The 19,027-nt window shown below is 42.6% G+C and overlaps 1 protein-coding gene across 1 annotated transcript in view; it reads left to right on the top strand.

Moving 5' to 3' along the window:
• The first annotated feature begins 3,406 nt into the window (after positions 1-3,406).
• csnk1da (casein kinase 1, delta a) overlaps positions 3,407-19,027 on the top strand; it is a 29,199-nt gene continuing 13,578 nt past the window's right edge. The window contains exons 1-2 of the mRNA XM_034221593.1: positions 3,407-3,910; positions 17,771-17,881. Coding sequence (XP_034077484.1) covers positions 3,835-3,910; positions 17,771-17,881 — 187 coding nt within the window. The 5' untranslated portion in view covers positions 3,407-3,834. The remainder of the gene's footprint in view (positions 3,911-17,770; positions 17,882-19,027) is intronic.

Here is a 19,027-nt window from a genome sequence, read left to right as displayed (position 1 = left end):
CGGATTGAGGACAGACAGCTGGACAAAGAAACCACTCTTTTGTTGTTATGCAGGACCAGACTCTTTACTTGCAAGAGATTGGCCACCAGCAGCAAACCAATGCAGCAACAACCAATGGACTGAACGTGGAAAGCAAATATGGTGGCCATAAATAATACTTGCACGCATAATGATATAATACTGTACATGCAGGGCCGTGACCGTCCCTCCCTACAGTAAGATCACGCAGACTGCGTGGGTCCTCACCTTGCAGAGGGGGCCTCATCTTGCGGAGGGAGCCTCAACTGAGCTTAGTGTGCTGCGAGGCCCCCCCCTTCGACGACGCTCGCGAAACAGAGGGCCTCATCATATAACTTTGCTTGGGGCCTCAAGTTGGCCAGGGACGACCCTGTGTACATGTATGAGACCTGCAACACAGGCATCTTAAAGTGCCCATGTCATGCTTTTCTGGTTATTACCCGTCCCCTTGTGTGTTATGAAGGTTTTTCTGCATGTAAACGGTCTGCAGAGTCACAAACCCTCAAAGTACACCCTGTAGGGAGTAAAACTCTAACACAGAAAATACCTGTCTATGCTGCCCCAGAACGCCTCGTTGGCGATATCTCTTTTTCCATTGTTTTCTTCCTGGGTACAGTGACGTGCCCATACCCAAATTGACCCATTGGTCCAAATGGACCAATCCGTGCAGCTCCTCACACACACACACTCTCTCGGCGGCGAAAAAACTGTGACGGGCTTACACTGTGCGTTGCGTTTGGGGGTGCGGGTGCATTCGCGATGTCTCTCGCAGACCTCACGCAGCAAGCAGGAAATGAACCCAGCTCACACTGTCCGCTCCTCACAGCAGCGAGCCGCGCAGCGTCCCGCCGACACAGCACCCAGACCGCACGCAGCATTCTCATCTGTTTGTTATTACTGGTGTCATGTTCTGGTTGCTAACGCCATTGAAACACATAATCACTGATGTTCCGCTGTAACGGTGGTGGACTCATCAGAACAGAGTGGGCGAGCTGACCAATCAGAGCACAGTGGGCGCACAGGGAGGGGGGGGGGGCAGGAGCTCCAACAAGCCGTTTAGGACAGAGTGAATACACATGCTATACAGAGATGCTGTATGAGAAACCCATGTGAGTTTGGAACATTGCACAATATACATCAATTCTAGTAGACCTCAACAAGTAGATGTAGATCAGTAGAAATGGCCATGACATGGGACCTTTAAAATATAAAGATTGGTCTCCAACTGGAGAATAAGATAACGGAGTTTAGGAATAGAAAATATATTAGGCTATTTTGGGAACATTTTGAATATGTATTTTTTTCCTGATAACTATTACTGTATTTGCTGCACAAGAACACAAGATAATACTATACTACGGCCCAATCCCAAACCACTCCCTCGACCCAACCTCTCGGTGACGGAGTGAACTCTGTCTGTAGCCACACTCGCAGCTCAACGAGGCTCTCTCCTGTCAGATGGAGGGAGTAAATACAGCAGCATTTTGTGGCGGATTTAGGATTGTAGGAGATCCGGGGCTTAGCCCAGGAGTTGTTGGGGGGGGGGGGGGGGGTGCAGGGGTACAGTGCTACCCTGCCTGGGGGTGGACCGAACATCCTTTAGGGGGGTTGTCGCCTCCTCTCGGGGGGTCCGGGGGCATCCTCCCCCGGGAAGATTTTCTTTTAAATATTGAAGTTGAAAGCATCAATCTGGTGCACTTTGAGAGCAACATTAACCCTACCTTAATAACACCTTAAAGTGGACAAAAGGCACTGGAGAACACTCATTAACACACTTTAATGAAGCAAACTAATGCCTTAACTCACTCAAATAGTCGTTTACTTATTAAGGTGAAACGAATGTGCGTAGAGTTTTAAAGGATGCAGATAGTCTCACCTTGATTCTGACGCATTGCTTATCGTTTTATAGATCTATTCTCATCCACCATCTTTGTTTGTGACGTAAAAAATGTGTAAGAGTCACGTTTCTGAATCGGACACTCTGAGTGGATGCAGTCACAGCCAATCGGAGTCTGATTCAGAGGGTTGCCTGTCAGTTCCGTTGTTATGTGTACTGAAACGAGAGCCGGTATAATTCCACGCGCAAAAACAAAATAAAAAATGGAATACGTTATTTTAGTGTCTTAAAAGTAGACTGAGGTATGAAGGGTTAACGTTACATCTTAGGATCATTTTTAGTCATGTTCTGTATACATACTAACATATAAGGGTATACTTAGTGTGGTTACTCCATGTTTACTAGCTATAACATTAACGTTACATCACTCTTTTTCACTTCTTACTCAGTCAGCCAGAGTGCAGATATCACCATTAGATTCACAAACCTGAAACATCATCCATTTCTTCACTGCTGGTGATGACATTGTTGTCAGCTGCTGATACTGCTGCTGCTGATACTGCTGCTGCTGCAGCTTGTGGCGCCTGCTTCGATGACAATAACTTTCTAATATCCATAACTGTATAGGCTATTAGCTTAAAACTCGTTAGGCACTAGGAAGGATCACTTCTTCTTCAGGGCAGGCTACGCAGTACGCAGGCTAATGTCCCACAGCGGATGCCTCTCTGGTGGACTCCGGTACTGCACTTTACTCCCGAGACGTTTTTAAAAAATAAAAATAAATTGAATTAAACATCCGGGGCTTGAGCCCAAGTAGCCACCCCCTAGCGCCGCCACTGAGCAGCAAGCTTTGGGACGGCCTCCCCTCTCTCCGGCAGAAACAGGAAATGCCGTAACTGTATGTAACAACGGTTTCAAATCAGCATGTCTTAGACACAAAATGTAAATTAATAACTCAAATAAAACGCCAAACATCTTTAATTGTGTTTTTAACTTTTTTGTAAAGCTCTTTTAGTTTTAAACCTGATGTTTATAAGCTTCTTAGTTTTTGCAACAGTCTGTAAATATACATAACTTTATAATAGAATGCACACATTTACCCTTTTCTAGACTAAACACAGACCCGTTAAAAACATATGAGGTTATCATGAGGTTGTTAACATCGCAGTTTATCAGTGGATGTTTGCGGGAACTACCTAAACAAAATACTAATAAAAAACATGCCAAACAGAGCAGAGGTTGTTCGTGTAGACGTGCACCGCAACTACAACATAAAGCAAAACACAATGACATCAGACTCGTGGTGTAAATGAAACAATTAAGCTGGATTTTTTTAAATAAAAAAACATCATAGAACTGATTTACAAAAATAATGATATCTGATTAGATTTTGTACTTACTCTTTTTTAAAGACTGTTAAAATGGTGATTGAACTAAAAAAGAGCAATACGAAGAATCCTAAACGATTAACCGTGTGATTTATTGTGTGTATTGTTTCCTGAATCGGCTGTTACTGAGCATGGTGTCTGTTGGCAGCTCTTCTCTGAGAGGCTCTCTGGCAGTGTCCTCCCTCGGGCAGCAGCAGGGAGGTGATGGCAGACAGACAGACAGACAGCTCGAACAGATCACTGACAGAGACATACAGGATCCTGCGGTACTCTCTCAAAATCCACCTTCATCCGTACTGAATTAAAGCGTATCCATCTCAAAAACAACAGGAGCGTAAAGTACACACTTGGACCTTTCTAACGAGCGCTTTATTAGCACGGTATGAGGTTATTAGGATTTTAAAACAAGAAGCGAAAGATTGTGAGAGCTGACTTGACTATCCGGAGAGGACATACTACAGAACAGAGGACACTGTTCATCTTATTTGAAAGGAGGTTTCATGTTTCGGATGCTAAACAGGCTCGGGCTGTAAACCTGAACGTTATTTTGGGTACATTTGGGAGCTAGCGAGCTGCTTGCTAGCCGAGACCATGGAGCTGAGAGTGGGGAACAGATACAGACTGGGCAGGAAGATTGGAAGTGGATCATTTGGGGACATCTATCTTGGTAAGTTCTCATAAAATAAACCTGCATTCCTGTGTTTGTTTTCCAGTTACAGCTCAGCCTGGTAGATACAGCTCCATCTGCCTGTCTGTCTGCTTGTTTCCTGAACAACTACCTGACAGTCGATCAGCTGTTTACTGTTTAGTGCTAGCCACATTAGCTGCTAAGCTAACAGGAAAAATACGTCCGATACATTGTGATACTTCACTTTAATACGCCCGACCTGCAGTAACACTTTGCCTGTCATAATGTCAAATTAAGTTCCCACTGAACCGTCTTAATTGAGAGAACAGAAACTACCGACTGCTTTGTAGCTTTAGCTAACCCCAAACTAGCATTTAGCTAACGTTAGCTCATATTGTGTCCGCTGGAAGCAGCAGTCCGAGAACAGAGCAGCTGAGCAGGCCACAGGCTGTATTCTGAGGTCCCTGGATGTAGCACCAAAGGCCCTTTCACGGTCCTCCTTTGGTCTCGGTAACAGAAAGACTCTGCAGAAATAAAATAAAACGGGAGAGGTCTCCAGAGGTTAATTATTACACTTTAGTTTCACAATATTTTTTATGAAAGAAACCCATATATCAAACATGGGATTATGTATCTGTGTCTATTGAAGGCCTAGTGGGTTTCAGCTAGCATGTAACTGGTTAATAAATGATCCTTCTGTCTGTGTAGTGCTTGATGGGACATGTTCACATATCACCCAGTTGTATCTACTTATGGCCCAGGGCTAGGTAGTGTGTGTAAAGAATTTATAGGAAGGGTTATTTGAAGAGATATAATCAGCAGTTGAGAAAGTTTAATATTCTCTCTTCATAAAAAATGGCATTCAGATTTTTAGCAACTATGCTGTCCAATCCATCTTTACTGAGCTATGTGCATTTGAGGGACAAACTAGAGATGGGAAAGCATAGATAAAGGAAATAATTTATAAATCAATAACAAATCTGCATCAATCTAATTAGAGTTCCCACTGAACTACAGGGAGTCTCATTGTAACGCATCCTCTGGTGACCATATTGGAGGTCCACATTGTGTGAGAACAGCTGATCTCATTTCTAAGCTCAAGACTTAGTCATCTGAACAAGAATGGAGAACAGACATTATTAATTGATGAAGCATTTGTACTGGCTGTGGATGACCATGGCTTCTGCTGTTATTCTCAGTATTGGTGAATCAGTCATTTTCTCATATTAGTCCATGACAAGGTATATTATATATAATATTCTGCTCACAATGATATAAAACAGAGAAGCAGAAGAACATTGAGAATCTTCATTGTTTCATCAATGAAACAATGTTTTGAATAATGAAATACTGTGGTAAGCTGTTAAGAACTTTTATACAAGACTGCTTTAAGTCTTTATCATATTCTTTTCTGGAGCCTTCCAATGTTAATGTGTCAATTGGAAGCAGTTTGTCTCGAGCCCTCATGCTACTCTACAAAAAGGAGTACTGCATTTTTGCATTAACTCGTTGCCAACATATTGTTGCCGGCTATTCAAAGTATGATTTATAATATTTCTGCTCATAGTTAATCATATTTCGTTGCATGTACTGATCAAAGTCAAATGAAAGTACCTGTAAAATGTGCGGAAAAAAATAGAATTTTGACAGTGGGCCGTATGACCTGTCAATACCTGATATTTTTCTATCCTCAGCCAGGCTCCCATAATGCTTACATTGTTGTGTTTGTTGTTGGCTGAAGGTGGATAGGCTGTTTGAATACTGCCTGTGTGTAAAAATGACAAACATTCATAGCTGTTGGAATAGTTTAAAATCTTTGCGAGGCTTGACAGCTCTGCTCTAGCTTACTTGGTGACACGTTATATCTTGTTTATCTGTTGCCAGACTGTGGTTTTACGGGGAAATGTGCTCTACTATTTACTGGGCGGAGGCACTTCCTGGACTCTCTGAGGGGTCATCTGCAAACGTTGGACCTAGCCCAGAAAAGTCCACAGGGAGGCTTGTTTACTTCATAGTGGAAATGGCAGTCAATATAAACAATGTAGGAGTTGAAAGTGGGTCTAGAGTGATTACTGGTGTTGTGTGAGGGACAGAGCGGGAAACGCTGCTGTGCCCATAGTGCTAATGTTTTTCTGGGGACTGGACTCTTGTCATTTTGGATTTGGCATCCCGTGCATCATCCCGAAGATTGCAGTTCTACATGTGGGGCAAAAAAGAGTTATGTGTTGGCAATCAGAGAAGATAGGTGTCATAGAAAGAAATATCCCTAAATAAGATATGTGGCAAACACAAGCTTACGTGATTTTCACCGCGATGCTAAAAAGTTGATGTTCTTGCTGAACAAAACATGTTGGTATCATAATCATGTGTTTATCTCCAATTTCAAAATCCAATGGAATATCCAATTGCTTTTACTTGAGGAGTCCCTTGCAATGCTAATGTCTGGGTTAGCCTACAAAAGATACGTGCAGTGACGTATCTTTTGTAATAATGTGACGCGTTTGTGTGTATTGTGTTTGTTTCCCGGGGCAACACTTACAAGGAACACCGGCTGTTGTTGTGCCTGCTGTGACGTCAAGTTACTCCGTTCTCCGCTTGTAATTATGCCGAAGCTTCAGAGTTGTATTTATCATCTGAATTTGCCGAAACTAGTTTAATATTCTGAAAGCCAAGACTTTGTTTATTTGAAATCAGATGAAAACAAACTGTAACGGACCCTGCCGTGTTATCTATGATTACTATACGCTTTACATTCATAATGTCAGCGGAGGGAGGGGGGGCGGCGCTGAGGAACAGCAGAGTGCGGGCTGACAGGTGCCTGTGTTGACATTCCCCTTATTGTGCGTCAGCAGAGCTACAAGTGTCTTAGGTTCAAGTTAGACAACTAATGTCTGGGTTAGTGTTCATGACTTCATGTTTATGTCATCTTAATATTTAATCTTGATGCACACACATTTTCCGTGCTTTCCAATAGTTTAAAAATAGTTTTATTCCACTGTTAAATAACCTGTTCTATACAAACATGCCACTTGTAAAAATTAAATAACATTTCTGTGAACTGATATTTGTTTAGTGAGATTATTAGAGGATGGTCCCGGAAAGATTGCAAAATGTCAATGAAGATGTCAGACTTAGTATATGTGTTCATAATTACATACAATACATGGAGTGTGTGTGTGTGTTCCAAGTGAATCTGCGGCCCCCTGGTGGCCAGTACATCAACTATGTGCCCCCCACCACCATCCGAGTTGCCCATCCCTGGTATGAGTAATGTTTTTTTTGTTGGACGGACTCTACAATTTAATTTTTTTTACTGTGTTCAATCTGAATTTACTTTAAAATAAACAAATTCTATATTGATTCTGACTTTTCTACATCCAACTCACAGGTGTATCCTTGCTTTGAGAAAAAAGATGATTAATGTACCCCTTTTAGAAGTGAAGTTATGGTCATTTGTTCTGGGAATGTCATTTTTGAGCCTGAGGCCTGAAAAACAGGCTTGTGGCTCAACAAGTTAAATCATGATGGTTATATGATATCCCATGTTTACAAGGCTTAAACTTACAAGATTAATATTCATACATTTGATCAGAGCCAGTGTTTCCGCCAGGGCGGCGTCTTGCTGTCATTTGACGTCCACAAAAAAAAAAGATCGCTTGAAATTAACGAAAAGGACATCCCTCTGTTGGAGGGGCAAAGGAGCCTATTGGGATTCTTTTCAGAGTATTGAACCCACGGTGCCTGCCACAGGACAACACGGAACGTGCACGATTTGGACGCGATGAGCGCCGGAGCCTCGCAGCGGCGAAAATGAGGCTCCATGGTAAACTGTGGCCTGCATGAAAGAGCGGTTTATATGTCAACTGAATCTGATGGTGTGTTGGTCATACAATAGAGGGATTTCTTGCTAATGTGTTGTGAATAATGTAAAAGAAAATACATTATTAGAAAGAAATCACAATATCACGATATTTCGATCTAAAGAAAACTTCATTAACCATATAATAATGAAGATCCCATGAATAATATGTCATAAATCAAATAATAACATTGGTTTGCGTTGCACCTGGAGCAAAACTCCCACACAAATAACGCAGCATTTAAAAAAAATGAGGACTGTAGAAACGCACAGCGCTGTTTCAGTTTACGACCTGTTAGACGAGGTCTTGTGTAACAGGTATGGAGCCAAACTGAAAGCATGTATGCTAAAAGGGATGGGTGCACTTGGATAAGCAGAGCTCAGAACATCAACAGGGAAGTTAGGACAGGCTCAGACCTGACGCTGACTCACTGCACTTCTGCCTCTTTGTGGTTCGGTTGTGTAAGACGTTCTTGCGTTTTTTATTCGTATGTTGACGTCACCTCAGGTGACTTCTTCTTCCTGTGGGAAACACTGCATGGGTTCAAACGTTTGGATTGGCACCCATTTCGCACCTGATTGCTATCAACTCGCTACATTTTAATTGACAAGTGGTCTTTTGTTTTCTAATGTTATTCCTTCTCCCCTGACTGCAGAACAGTGCTTCTGTTTTCATGATTCGTCCGTAATGATTAAATACACATACTGGAATTAAGATAGTAATCAATTATTAACCATCAAACGTTTTTATTCTTTCCTCCTATCGTTTGCATTGTGGACCTGACCGTTGGCAACTTTTTGGTCAATTCAGTAAGCTGAACATCCTTGGTGAAATGATTAGCTGTTCAGTTTTAGCAAATCAGTATTGGGAAGAGAAACGGACATAAGGGAAACACACCCATAACTTAAGTCAATAGGGCACACATCATAACCTAACAGTATATCTACCGTCGTACATGTTCTCGTTTCCCTAGTGGAAAGAGGAATACAGACTTCTGGTATAGAGAGACACTTCCTCAAATGCAACACAACAGTCAGTTTGATGTTGGTTTGATGTTTTTTTTGTGACAAGACTAGGTGTATCTGTTGCTGTTGTGAACCAGTGTAGGAGGACATGTCCTAACATGTTCTACACCAGCAGCACCAGCAGCACTGCTTATCAACTATATGTAAACATGTACTCACTTTTATACACACCAAATGAAATCTGCCCAGACAAATCACATTCCTATGATGCAACAAAGAACACCTGCTGCCCACAATGTAACAACACACATTTTCACTGTTGGAGCTGATTGATTGATGGATTGAACATATGAGTTGAGTCTTTCTGTTGTGCTGCAACTGAAATGGAGTAGAACAGCCCTGGCTTGCAGTCGAATAATCCAAAAATCAGCTCCTATCGTCTATTCCTATCCACTATTCCTTGACCTCTGAGTGAAACATCACGGGGTTAAGGGATAGTGGATAGGAGAATTCAAAAGGACTTAGGAGAAGAGACCGCGGTACTTTAGAGAATCCGACTGCTCTTACACTATCGACGTGTTTATGATGCGCCAGCGGACGTCATGAATGTGCGTCTGCTGCTGTGGGGGAACTATGGAAACTACAGTTTTCTATACAGCGGACTACAACATGGATGTTCAATAAGAACGAGGGACTACTATAAACTCATCTAGAGACTCTGCACCGTGCTCTGATGCTGTTGTTTTATGCTTTATGAACGTGGACAACAGAGAGTAGGGGTGCTTGAATTTTGACTTGAGCCGTCCCTTATAGATACTGTCTTTTTACGTTAGTGAGCCGGATCATTTGGCTCGGCTCTCTTAAAGCGCCGGCTGTTTCGGCTCCCAAACGGCTCTTCATGTTACCACGGTTTACCACGGAGCCTCAGTTTCCCCGCTGCGAGGCTCTGGTGCTCGCAGCTCACGCGCGTGCTCCACTAGCACCGCTCATCGCGTCCAAATCGCGCACGTTCCGTGTTGTCCTGTGGCAGGCACCGCCGATGTCGGGGAAACGATCCTCAATAATCCGAAAAGAATCCCACCAGACTCCTTCTCTCTCCATCAGAGGGATGTCCTTGTCCTTTTCGTTATTTCAAACGATAAAAACTCTCGATCTTCTTATTAATATTTTTGGACGCCCTCGGCTCGAGTTCAGGGCGTCCCGAGCTGAATAAGGGCGTCAAATGACGGCAAGACGCCCCCTGGCGGAAACGCTGATTCAAACATCTTTTAAAAGTTGAACAACCCCACACAGCTCAGTAAAGACTGTGAAATGTTGACTTTATTTGATCATTTCAGTAAAAACTAACGTTCATATTTCTCTCTTTGATTATAATACTGATGAACGTTCAAAACAAAGCACTTTGGCAACTTAACACATACGTTTTGAAATGCTTAATAAGCACCGTAACTTTCATGATATAATTTCTCGGTCATAATCGGTTGTTTCCGTGAACGGCCGAATGTTGTGTGACGGCAAATGCTGCGGCTGCAAGGCATTGTGGGGCAGCATTTTCTCCTCTCCTTTCGGTAAGGGAGGTCCAGTGGTTCCTAAGCTAAAGGAGGTTATAAAGGAAGTTTGAAACCTCCTTTCCTATCATCAAGAGAATTCGAACGGCTCTTATCATGGCTGCCACTGAGGTACTTCCGGGTCATTTCACTCCGTTAGGAAGGTTCCTAAGCTAAATGGACTATTCGATTTCAGCCCTGGTTTCCCTGTTACTCTGTGCTACACATATATTAAATCTCATTTTACACTCCTCACATTCATTGTAGGGTTGCTAGTAACGGTTGTTTCCGTTATATATTCATCTATCAATTTGTATGCAGGTTAGAACTGATTAGATTATAGTGGTCAAGGTCACCGTGACCTCATTAAGCACGTGTTTGGTCACATCTCAGGAATTCATAAGTTGTTTTCCACACATAAATATCTAAAAGGATACAATGATAAAGTGATAAAACAAATGAATATAAACTGTACCCTAACGCCCCGTCTACACTACAGGCATCGAAAAATGCTTTCACCGCTTCGCCCATTCACTTGAATGGGGTGACGTAGTTGATTTTGAATCTTCGCCGAACTGCATTGTGGGGAGCGGAGCGTGGCTTTGCAAGCATCGTGAGCATCAAAAGTTGAGCAATGTTCAACTTTTGAGGCTCGATGCTTGGCATCAGCCAATCAAATCCCGTTTATGCAAATCCCGCCAGTACAAGCGCTAGCCAATCAAACCGCGTGCAAGCTGGGAGAGCCAGACCGCAGTTCATTTCCTCATATTCCAAACGAGAAATTACGGTAGCAAATCACCCGGTTCTTTACGACCAGAACTATTTACCGGGATACAAACCGGAGGAACCAGGCATGGAGGGAGGTGGCAGAGACAGTGGGTGAAACTGGTAGGTTTTCGCTTGTTTGGGGATTTTATATCCAGTTTACTTCATTTTAACATTGCTATTGCTTTGTATGTCGGGGGCGGGAGATTCATGTGATTGGTTGTTGGTCGCCTTGGGCGCGAGAAATCGCCAAGCCTCAGAGACGCCCAGCTTAAAAAAAAATGGATGCCTGTAGTGTAGACGGCCCGTAACTGGTTGATGGAGGGATACAACCAGGAGCTAAATCCATTTATTCCCATAAATTTAAATAGCAAATGATCTTTTCTTATTAATTACACCACACACGTTTTAATTCAGCAGTCCATTTATACAAAAAGTTGTGATATATATATACATATATTTTTAGATCAAAAGAAAAGTGTGTAAGGATGGGAACGATTAATCGAATATTCAAAATTATTCAGGTATTCGAATATGAGTTATGAATTATTATTTTGTATTGTTTGGGAGGGATGCCTAAGTTGATTACATTGTATTCAATTATTCAATGTATACGACAGTGCCATAGCTAAATGTGTCAGGTCTAAAGGTGTGTTTTGCTCCGCTCACCGGTCCTCACAGCGGGCAGAGCTGCATGTGCTGATCGCTCTCTCGCGCGTCTGGTTATACTTCACTCGCGTTTATGTCCAAATCCATCAGATCTAACTGATGATATGGCTGCTGCCCCTCCCTACACGCAGATCACGCAGACTCAAACCTCATCTTAGGCCCAAATGCGGCACAAATGCGCTCCGCAGCCGTCGCGAGGTTCCGGCGCTAACAGTTCATGAGCGTGCTCCCCCGCCCACTGTCAACACTCGCTGCTTGGCAACCATGTGTGGCGGCAAAGTACATAGACATTTTGACAGGAGAGATTTATTTTGACGGTATTCAACATATTTTACCAGTCATAGTCCGGTAATTATTTACACTCCAACGGAGAGTCCTACACAACAGACATGGCGTCAAAAAGGAGTAATGTGTGGAAATATTTCGACCAGGTTAGTGAGTGTGGTGTAGAGTGCAAACTATGCCAAATTAAACTTATATTATACATATGATACTATATCTTGCTATACCCGCAACCTCCGTTCCAGCTGAGAGGGTCCCCTCTACAGCTGGCCTGATTGTGAATCGCCTCCGCACCGGCATCTCCCCTGAGCATGTAGACATGCTCATATTTTTAAACAAGAATAGCTGCATTCTGTGCATAGGCCCTGTTATAGGTTTTTGATGTTTTAAGCATGAAAGCTGTGGGCCTATAGCTGTCAAACTGTGATCACCAGTTCAATACATTTGACAAATTCGACTTGGTTTCTACACTTATTTGAACATGTATTTATTTATTTCCAAAAGTTATTGAAAAAACTGTCCTTTTTTTTTTTGACCCAATTTTTTTTTAATAGGATATGTACATTCCGGTTAACCGTTTTTTGGGGGGTCGAATATTTGAATATACATTTGCTTTCAAATTCCCATCCCTAAAAGTGTGCAGGTCCTGCATCACTACATAACTGGCACACAATGGTCGGTCACCATAAGTAACCCCATTAATACATATGTTCCTGTTTTTGCCGTTTAATAATAACCTTTATTTCACAACTTTGATGTAAATGAGTATCCACTTGGGTGTTTTCCATCTATTGACATCCCACTTATGTTGTGAAACCCAGAGTAATCCATTCAACTATAGCGGTACCGACCCTTTAAAGTAATTACCCAGAATGCAACAGATCAATGTGGTTAGTTTGTTCCCCAGGATCACTGCAGCACCTCTCTCATGCTGCACAGCCTTGCATGCAAAGCCTTCTCCTCTGTATGAGGCCATGTGCCCTGCCCAGATGACCTCATACAGGGACATCAATAATGCTCCATTGGTGCTGCTGTTAACCGTGAGAGGGATTACGTAACCTGCTTTCCAGCTGCTGGGTTTCTCTGGCAGTAACTGGACTCTACAACTGTCATTTAGACAAAGGAAGCTGAAGCACTGGTTTGCTTCAGCTCAGGGGTGTTCAAACTAACGCCCAGGGGCCAACTGCGGCCCCTGGTCTGTTTTTAATTGGCCCGCATCTAATTCTAGAAGTGAAATGGAAACGGCCCACACCTGACACTTGTGCTTGTCTTAAAATTGTACTTCTTAAATATGTAAAACTATATTGCAGTTGTTAGGGAATCATTTGCTTAGGTATTCAACCTTAGACCCAGTTCATAATTTTCTCCTCTCACTGTCTCCTTTCTCACGGCATAGGTCTACGGCCTTGGGTATTGCTGCTATCTCTCTTAAGGAGGGGCAGCTTGGGAGCATTGTTGTTGCCAGTCTATGACAGAGCACAAGCCGCCATGAGGTAGCTTACTGTTCAGGGACGAAGGCGCACATTCTTTCCTCTGGACGAGAGCTCTAGTTAGATTCAGGGTCCATAATGTTTAGTCTCACTGATAAAGAATGTTGATTATTACACTCTGAACTAGCTAAAACCTCGAGCTACAGAAGAGTTCTTCAGAGTTGGTTTGGCAGCCGCTGTGTCAACTCGTGACACACCACCTGTCTTGTCAATTCTCCCGCCGTAACTCCAAATAAACCACCAGTGTTTGCCATCAAAGCTCCAGCTCTCCTCGTGTCTCTCTGAGTCCTGACTCTCCATTGCTACAGAAGTTTCCCCCACAGCAGTGTTAATAAGCCCAATTATAGCTGAGAATATTTTTAAACAAATCTTAGTCGATACAAAGAAGCCCAACAAGTTATTTACATACCAAGCTTGAAATATACCCTTCATATTCCCCCTTATCATAATCAATCTGAGGCTTCTGTTTGAAAGAATGAGCTGAAAGCATATTCAAGTATCAAGCATCATTGACCTGATTGATTTCTCTAACTTCACTTATGAGACAATACCCCTCACCTCTAGTGAGGTGCCCCGCCCTCAGCATGTTTGTCTGTATGTGGCCCTCAGTGAAAAGAGGTTGGACTCCCCTGTTCTAGATTGACATATTTAGTATTTATTTCATGTGGTTGCTCGGATCACACAGAGCAGCAGAGAGTGGTCTCATGGGCAAATCCTCTTGTCCGAGTGGAAATGGAATGATAGACCCCTGAAAGAAGAGTACATGAAGTGCTCACTGTTGGCTGGCCTGCTGTGTTCATAGCCTCTGATATGGAGTCTGCTTATGAGACACTGACCAGAAGCTGATGTGCTCACTGTAAAGGTTCAAAGGTTTTCATGTGTCGTATACACAGCTACAGTCACAGGGTCCTCAGACAACCCCAATACAAATAGTGCACGCTCAGGAGTTTAGCAGTCTTATGGCCTTTGGGATAAAACTTATTTCCATACATGTAATCATTTAGGATAAACCCCTTGAGATGAGCCATCATGTCTTCAAGGAGGTCCTCATATACCTCCCCCAAGGAGGTCCTCGTCCTCATATACCTCCCCCAAGGAGGTCCTCGTCCTCATATACCTCCCCCAAGGAGGTCCTCGTCCTCATATACCTCCCCAAGGAGGTCCTCATATACCTCCCCCAAGGAGGTCCTCGTTCTCATATACCTCCCCCAAGGAGGTCCTCGTCCTCATATACCTCCCCCAAGGAGGTCCTCGTCCTCATATACCTCCCCCAAGGAGGTCCTCATATACCTCCCCCAAGGAGGTCCTCATATACCTCCCCCAAGGAGGTCCTCGTTCTCATATACCTCCCCCAAGGAGGTCCTCGTCCTCATATACCTCCCCCAAGGAGGTCCTCGTCCTTATATACCTCCCCCAAGGAGGTCCTCGTCCTCATATACCTCCCCCAAGGAGGTCCTCATATACCTCCCCCAACAGCAAGACAGTAACCCGAAAACTCAATCACGTTACAATACAAGACAAGACTACTTCAATCACTACTTCAACACAAATATTAAAGATAGAAATTCAGACATAGCCACTACGGAGAGGCTACTTGTGAATTCATCAATAACATGTCCAGCTAACAGCAACACAAAGAAGCATTGTTAACCATTTGAAAATAAGTCTCGTATATTTGGTGGTAAATGATTCCAGTCTGAAGGAGCTTTGAACTGAAATGATCTTTACTGTTGGGTCGAGGGAGTGGAATACAAGTGTTGTGTGCCTCAACTGATATATGGAGGACTGTGGTACTAATAATAATAATCCTTATCATCTATAGTTTGCTGGATTTGATGAGACGTGATGTAAAGACACAGCGTTTCCCCTGGTGTACTGCTTTGGGGGGGTGCTGCCAGGGCGGGCCTTTCCTCTGCTCATGTCTCTGATTGTGAGTGTGTGCATTCGTATGTGTGTGTGGGGAGCGGAGCCCCGCCCTTCAGAAACAGAGCGGAGGACAGAATGTGCAAAGCAATGCAGTGGACACTGAAACATGCACATACATAACACAAGTGTTTAGTTTATTTAATAAAAGAGCACATGTTCAATGTGAAAAGTGACCGTAGAGATAGATTATTTCAGTTTCAATTTGGCGCTATATTTATATATATATATATATATATATATATATTAGGGATGCTCTGATCACCAATTTCGGGGCCGATCGCCGGAATCAGTATCGGCCGATACCGATTGCCGATCCGATCGAGTGGGCGGGGCCTAAATGGAAGATTTAAACATCACTTTAAATCTTCCATTTAAAGTGATGTTTAAACTCAGTTAATGGGACTCATTCACTGGAGCTTCCACAAACAACAATCAACTTAATTATTACATTCAAATGATGTACATTATTCAAGTTTACATTCACTTTGGATAATAACACGGGAGAAATGAGCGGAAGCGCTCTCTTTTCCTCTCGCCCTCTCTCTCTCTCCTGACAGCCTGTCAGTATCTCATGCAGCTCACTGATCTAGTAATGAGTGACCCGACAGTGAAGAATACATATATTTATAATAACTAGTTTAGCTTGTTCCAGAGGTAGATAACATAGCTAAGTGTGTTAGGTCTAACTCTTGTGTGTTTCGCTGCGCTTACCGGTCCGGCGGGCGGAGCTGCAGGATTTCTGCTTCACACACACGTTGCATACCGCTATTTTACTGTCTTTTTCGGACACCTTGAAATAATGCCAGACCGGTGAAGCCATTTTGGCGAGCTTGTTTTGCCGCACACAGAGAAAAGTGTCATGTATTTTACGTCATGCGATCGGCTCTCGCGATCGGCATGTTTAGAGAGCACCGATCGGTAGAGAGTGAGTATCGGCCGATATCGATCGGTGACCGATCGATCGGAGCATCCCTAATATATATACAGGGCCGCCCCTGGCCAACTTGGGGCCCCAAGCGACATTGTGAGATGAGGCCCCACCCCCCCAACCGACAGGAGTGAAAAATGTTTTTTTGGAAACAAAGTAGGCTACTTTGCAAATATAATTCCTGTTTATTATTATTATCAACACTTTTTTATGCAGTGAAGTAAATGGTTGTGCATGTATGTCGTTCAGTATGTGTTTACAGGTGAATACGTCTGCATTTCCTGCCAAATACTAGCCTCAAAAAGATTAAAATATAATGAATGCAAATAAACTACTTCTACTAATAATAATAATCATAATCAATTCAATAATATAAATACTATATTGTTTTATTATAATATAGTTGTAATATAGTCAAGACAAAACATGCTTATGACATGCTCAAAAACTGATATTTCTTAAATCTGTATTGTAGTTCCCTCTGTCAGCAATGTATCAACAACTACACACACATTTCTATCAGTGTTTCTCTGTGTTGTGGTTGACATGATGATGACTGTTAGGAGTTAAGGGGAGAGGCTGAGCGTCACCATGAAATGTGCAAATTGACATAAAAATGAATAAAAGGGGAACAAATGCTCCATGTTTTTTAAGCTGTAAACTTGAACTGTTATGTAAGGCAACTAGACAGACAGTATCACTCTTCCTCCTGTACATTAGCAGATAAAAGGCATCACATACTTGAATGAATGGTAAATAAAGAATGCTGTAAATAACTGCATCTCCATTAGCCTATATGCTCTGCAGAGACTGCCTTCTTCATGTCGTGTATTGCAGCTGATGTTTTAATATGGCAATTGGCTATTTGACTTATACAACATTTGCAAGTTGTACATTTGACTCATACAATAACCCACCTTCGAGTGATGCTCTAGTTTCTTCATGTTTTGTTTTTTTCCCTCTTGCTTGCGCCGGACTGAAACTGTCTTTTCACCGACGTCTCTTCACCTGCACTAGTGGCCGTGATTGGTCAGATGTCGATTCATTGCAACGGTGTCGGGTTACAGACGTGCTCCCCTTGTCACCTCTCACTCTCGCGGGGGGTGCGCGGAGAACTGCGCACAGCAGCTGAGGCCCTCTGGGCGGGGCCCCCTGCACAAGGCGGGGCCCCATGCAGCCTGCGTGATTGGCCTGTAGGGAGGGGCGGCCGTGTATATATATATATAAAAACAACTTGAATTTCAGGGGGGGCGCGGGGTTCCGTTGGGGTGGCGCAGCACCCCCCCAAGACAATGGTAGGGGAAACACTGAGACATGAAACGCACACTGACCTGACTGCATTACGGATGATATTGTGTTACATTACATACATCAACGTCCTGTCTGGTAAACGTCACACTTTGTTGAGGCCGCATGCTGTGTGTCCATGCTGCTCACCTCTCTGTCTCTCTCTCTCTCTGTGTGCAGGAACTGATATCTCCGTGGCAGAGGAGGTTGCCATCAAGCTGGAATGTGTGAAGACCAAACACCCCCAGCTCCACATAGAGAGCAAGATCTACAAGATGATGCAGGGTGGAGGTACGGGTCACTCTAACGCACCCACACACACTTTCTGACACTTGTTTTTTCTCTTGTCAACACATAATGTACCGAAGTCGGAATCAGACTCAGAATTCCTTTTTTTGTCCCGCAACGGGGAAATGTACATTACAACAGCAGAAGTATAGTGCAGATAAAGTAAAGAGAATAGACTTGCATACAAAAAATAACAATAACTAAGTATGCACATGTTATTATAATAAAAAACACAATAAGTACAAAAACTAATAGCAGATGAGTTCACCATGGTAAACTTTTTTTTTTTTAAAGTCACTAAATCAAATCAAATAGGAAGCTGGTACTGTTTGCAGATTGTACATTAATCGGAAAAAAAACAGAACACGCGTGTATATTTATTTTCAGGCATATTACATTGTATAAAATGTGATACATATATTGTTATCCAGAAATGAAATGACCTTTATCCTATTATATATGGTTATCACGATGGGCTATGACTTATATCCATCTATACATCAATATCCAAATGTGAAATGACATGTATCCGGATAGGTTGTTAAATAGATATTAAATGACCTATATGCTGATATATCAGTATGTACATATGAAATGACCCTCTTCCTGATATATATAGATATGAAATGACCTATATCCTATACCTATATCCGGATATATATTGTTAAATATATTTTAAATGAATTATCTCTTGATATATAAAGGTATGAAATGACCTTTATGCTGATATATCAGTATGTACATAATAAATAACCTTTTTCTAATATATATTGAAATGACCAATATCCATTTATACATCGTTATCTAGATCTAAAACGACCTCTATCCTTATATATGTGGTATCTAGATATGAAATGACCTATATGCTCATATAAAAGGTTATCAAGATATGAAATGTCTTGTATTGGGATCTCATATTTGGGCCATATTGCCTTCTGTTCTACTTCTAAAACATTGGTGTGCTTCTTTTGAAACAGGTTTGACCTCACTGAATGTTCCCCCTCTGGTCAGTGGTGTGTGTCTTTCTAACAAACGGTGGTCCCTCCAGGGGCCTCATTTATAAACGTTGCGACGCCGTACGCTCAACAGATGGCGTACGCCAGTTTCTACGCAATCTTTGCGATTTATAAAAAACATACTTGACGGGAA

Source organism: Gymnodraco acuticeps, unplaced genomic scaffold, assembly GCF_902827175.1.
Source record: "Gymnodraco acuticeps unplaced genomic scaffold, fGymAcu1.1, whole genome shotgun sequence".
NCBI classification, from domain to species: domain Eukaryota; kingdom Metazoa; phylum Chordata; class Actinopteri; order Perciformes; family Bathydraconidae; genus Gymnodraco; species Gymnodraco acuticeps.
This window is presented reverse-complemented; position numbering and strand designations above follow the sequence as displayed.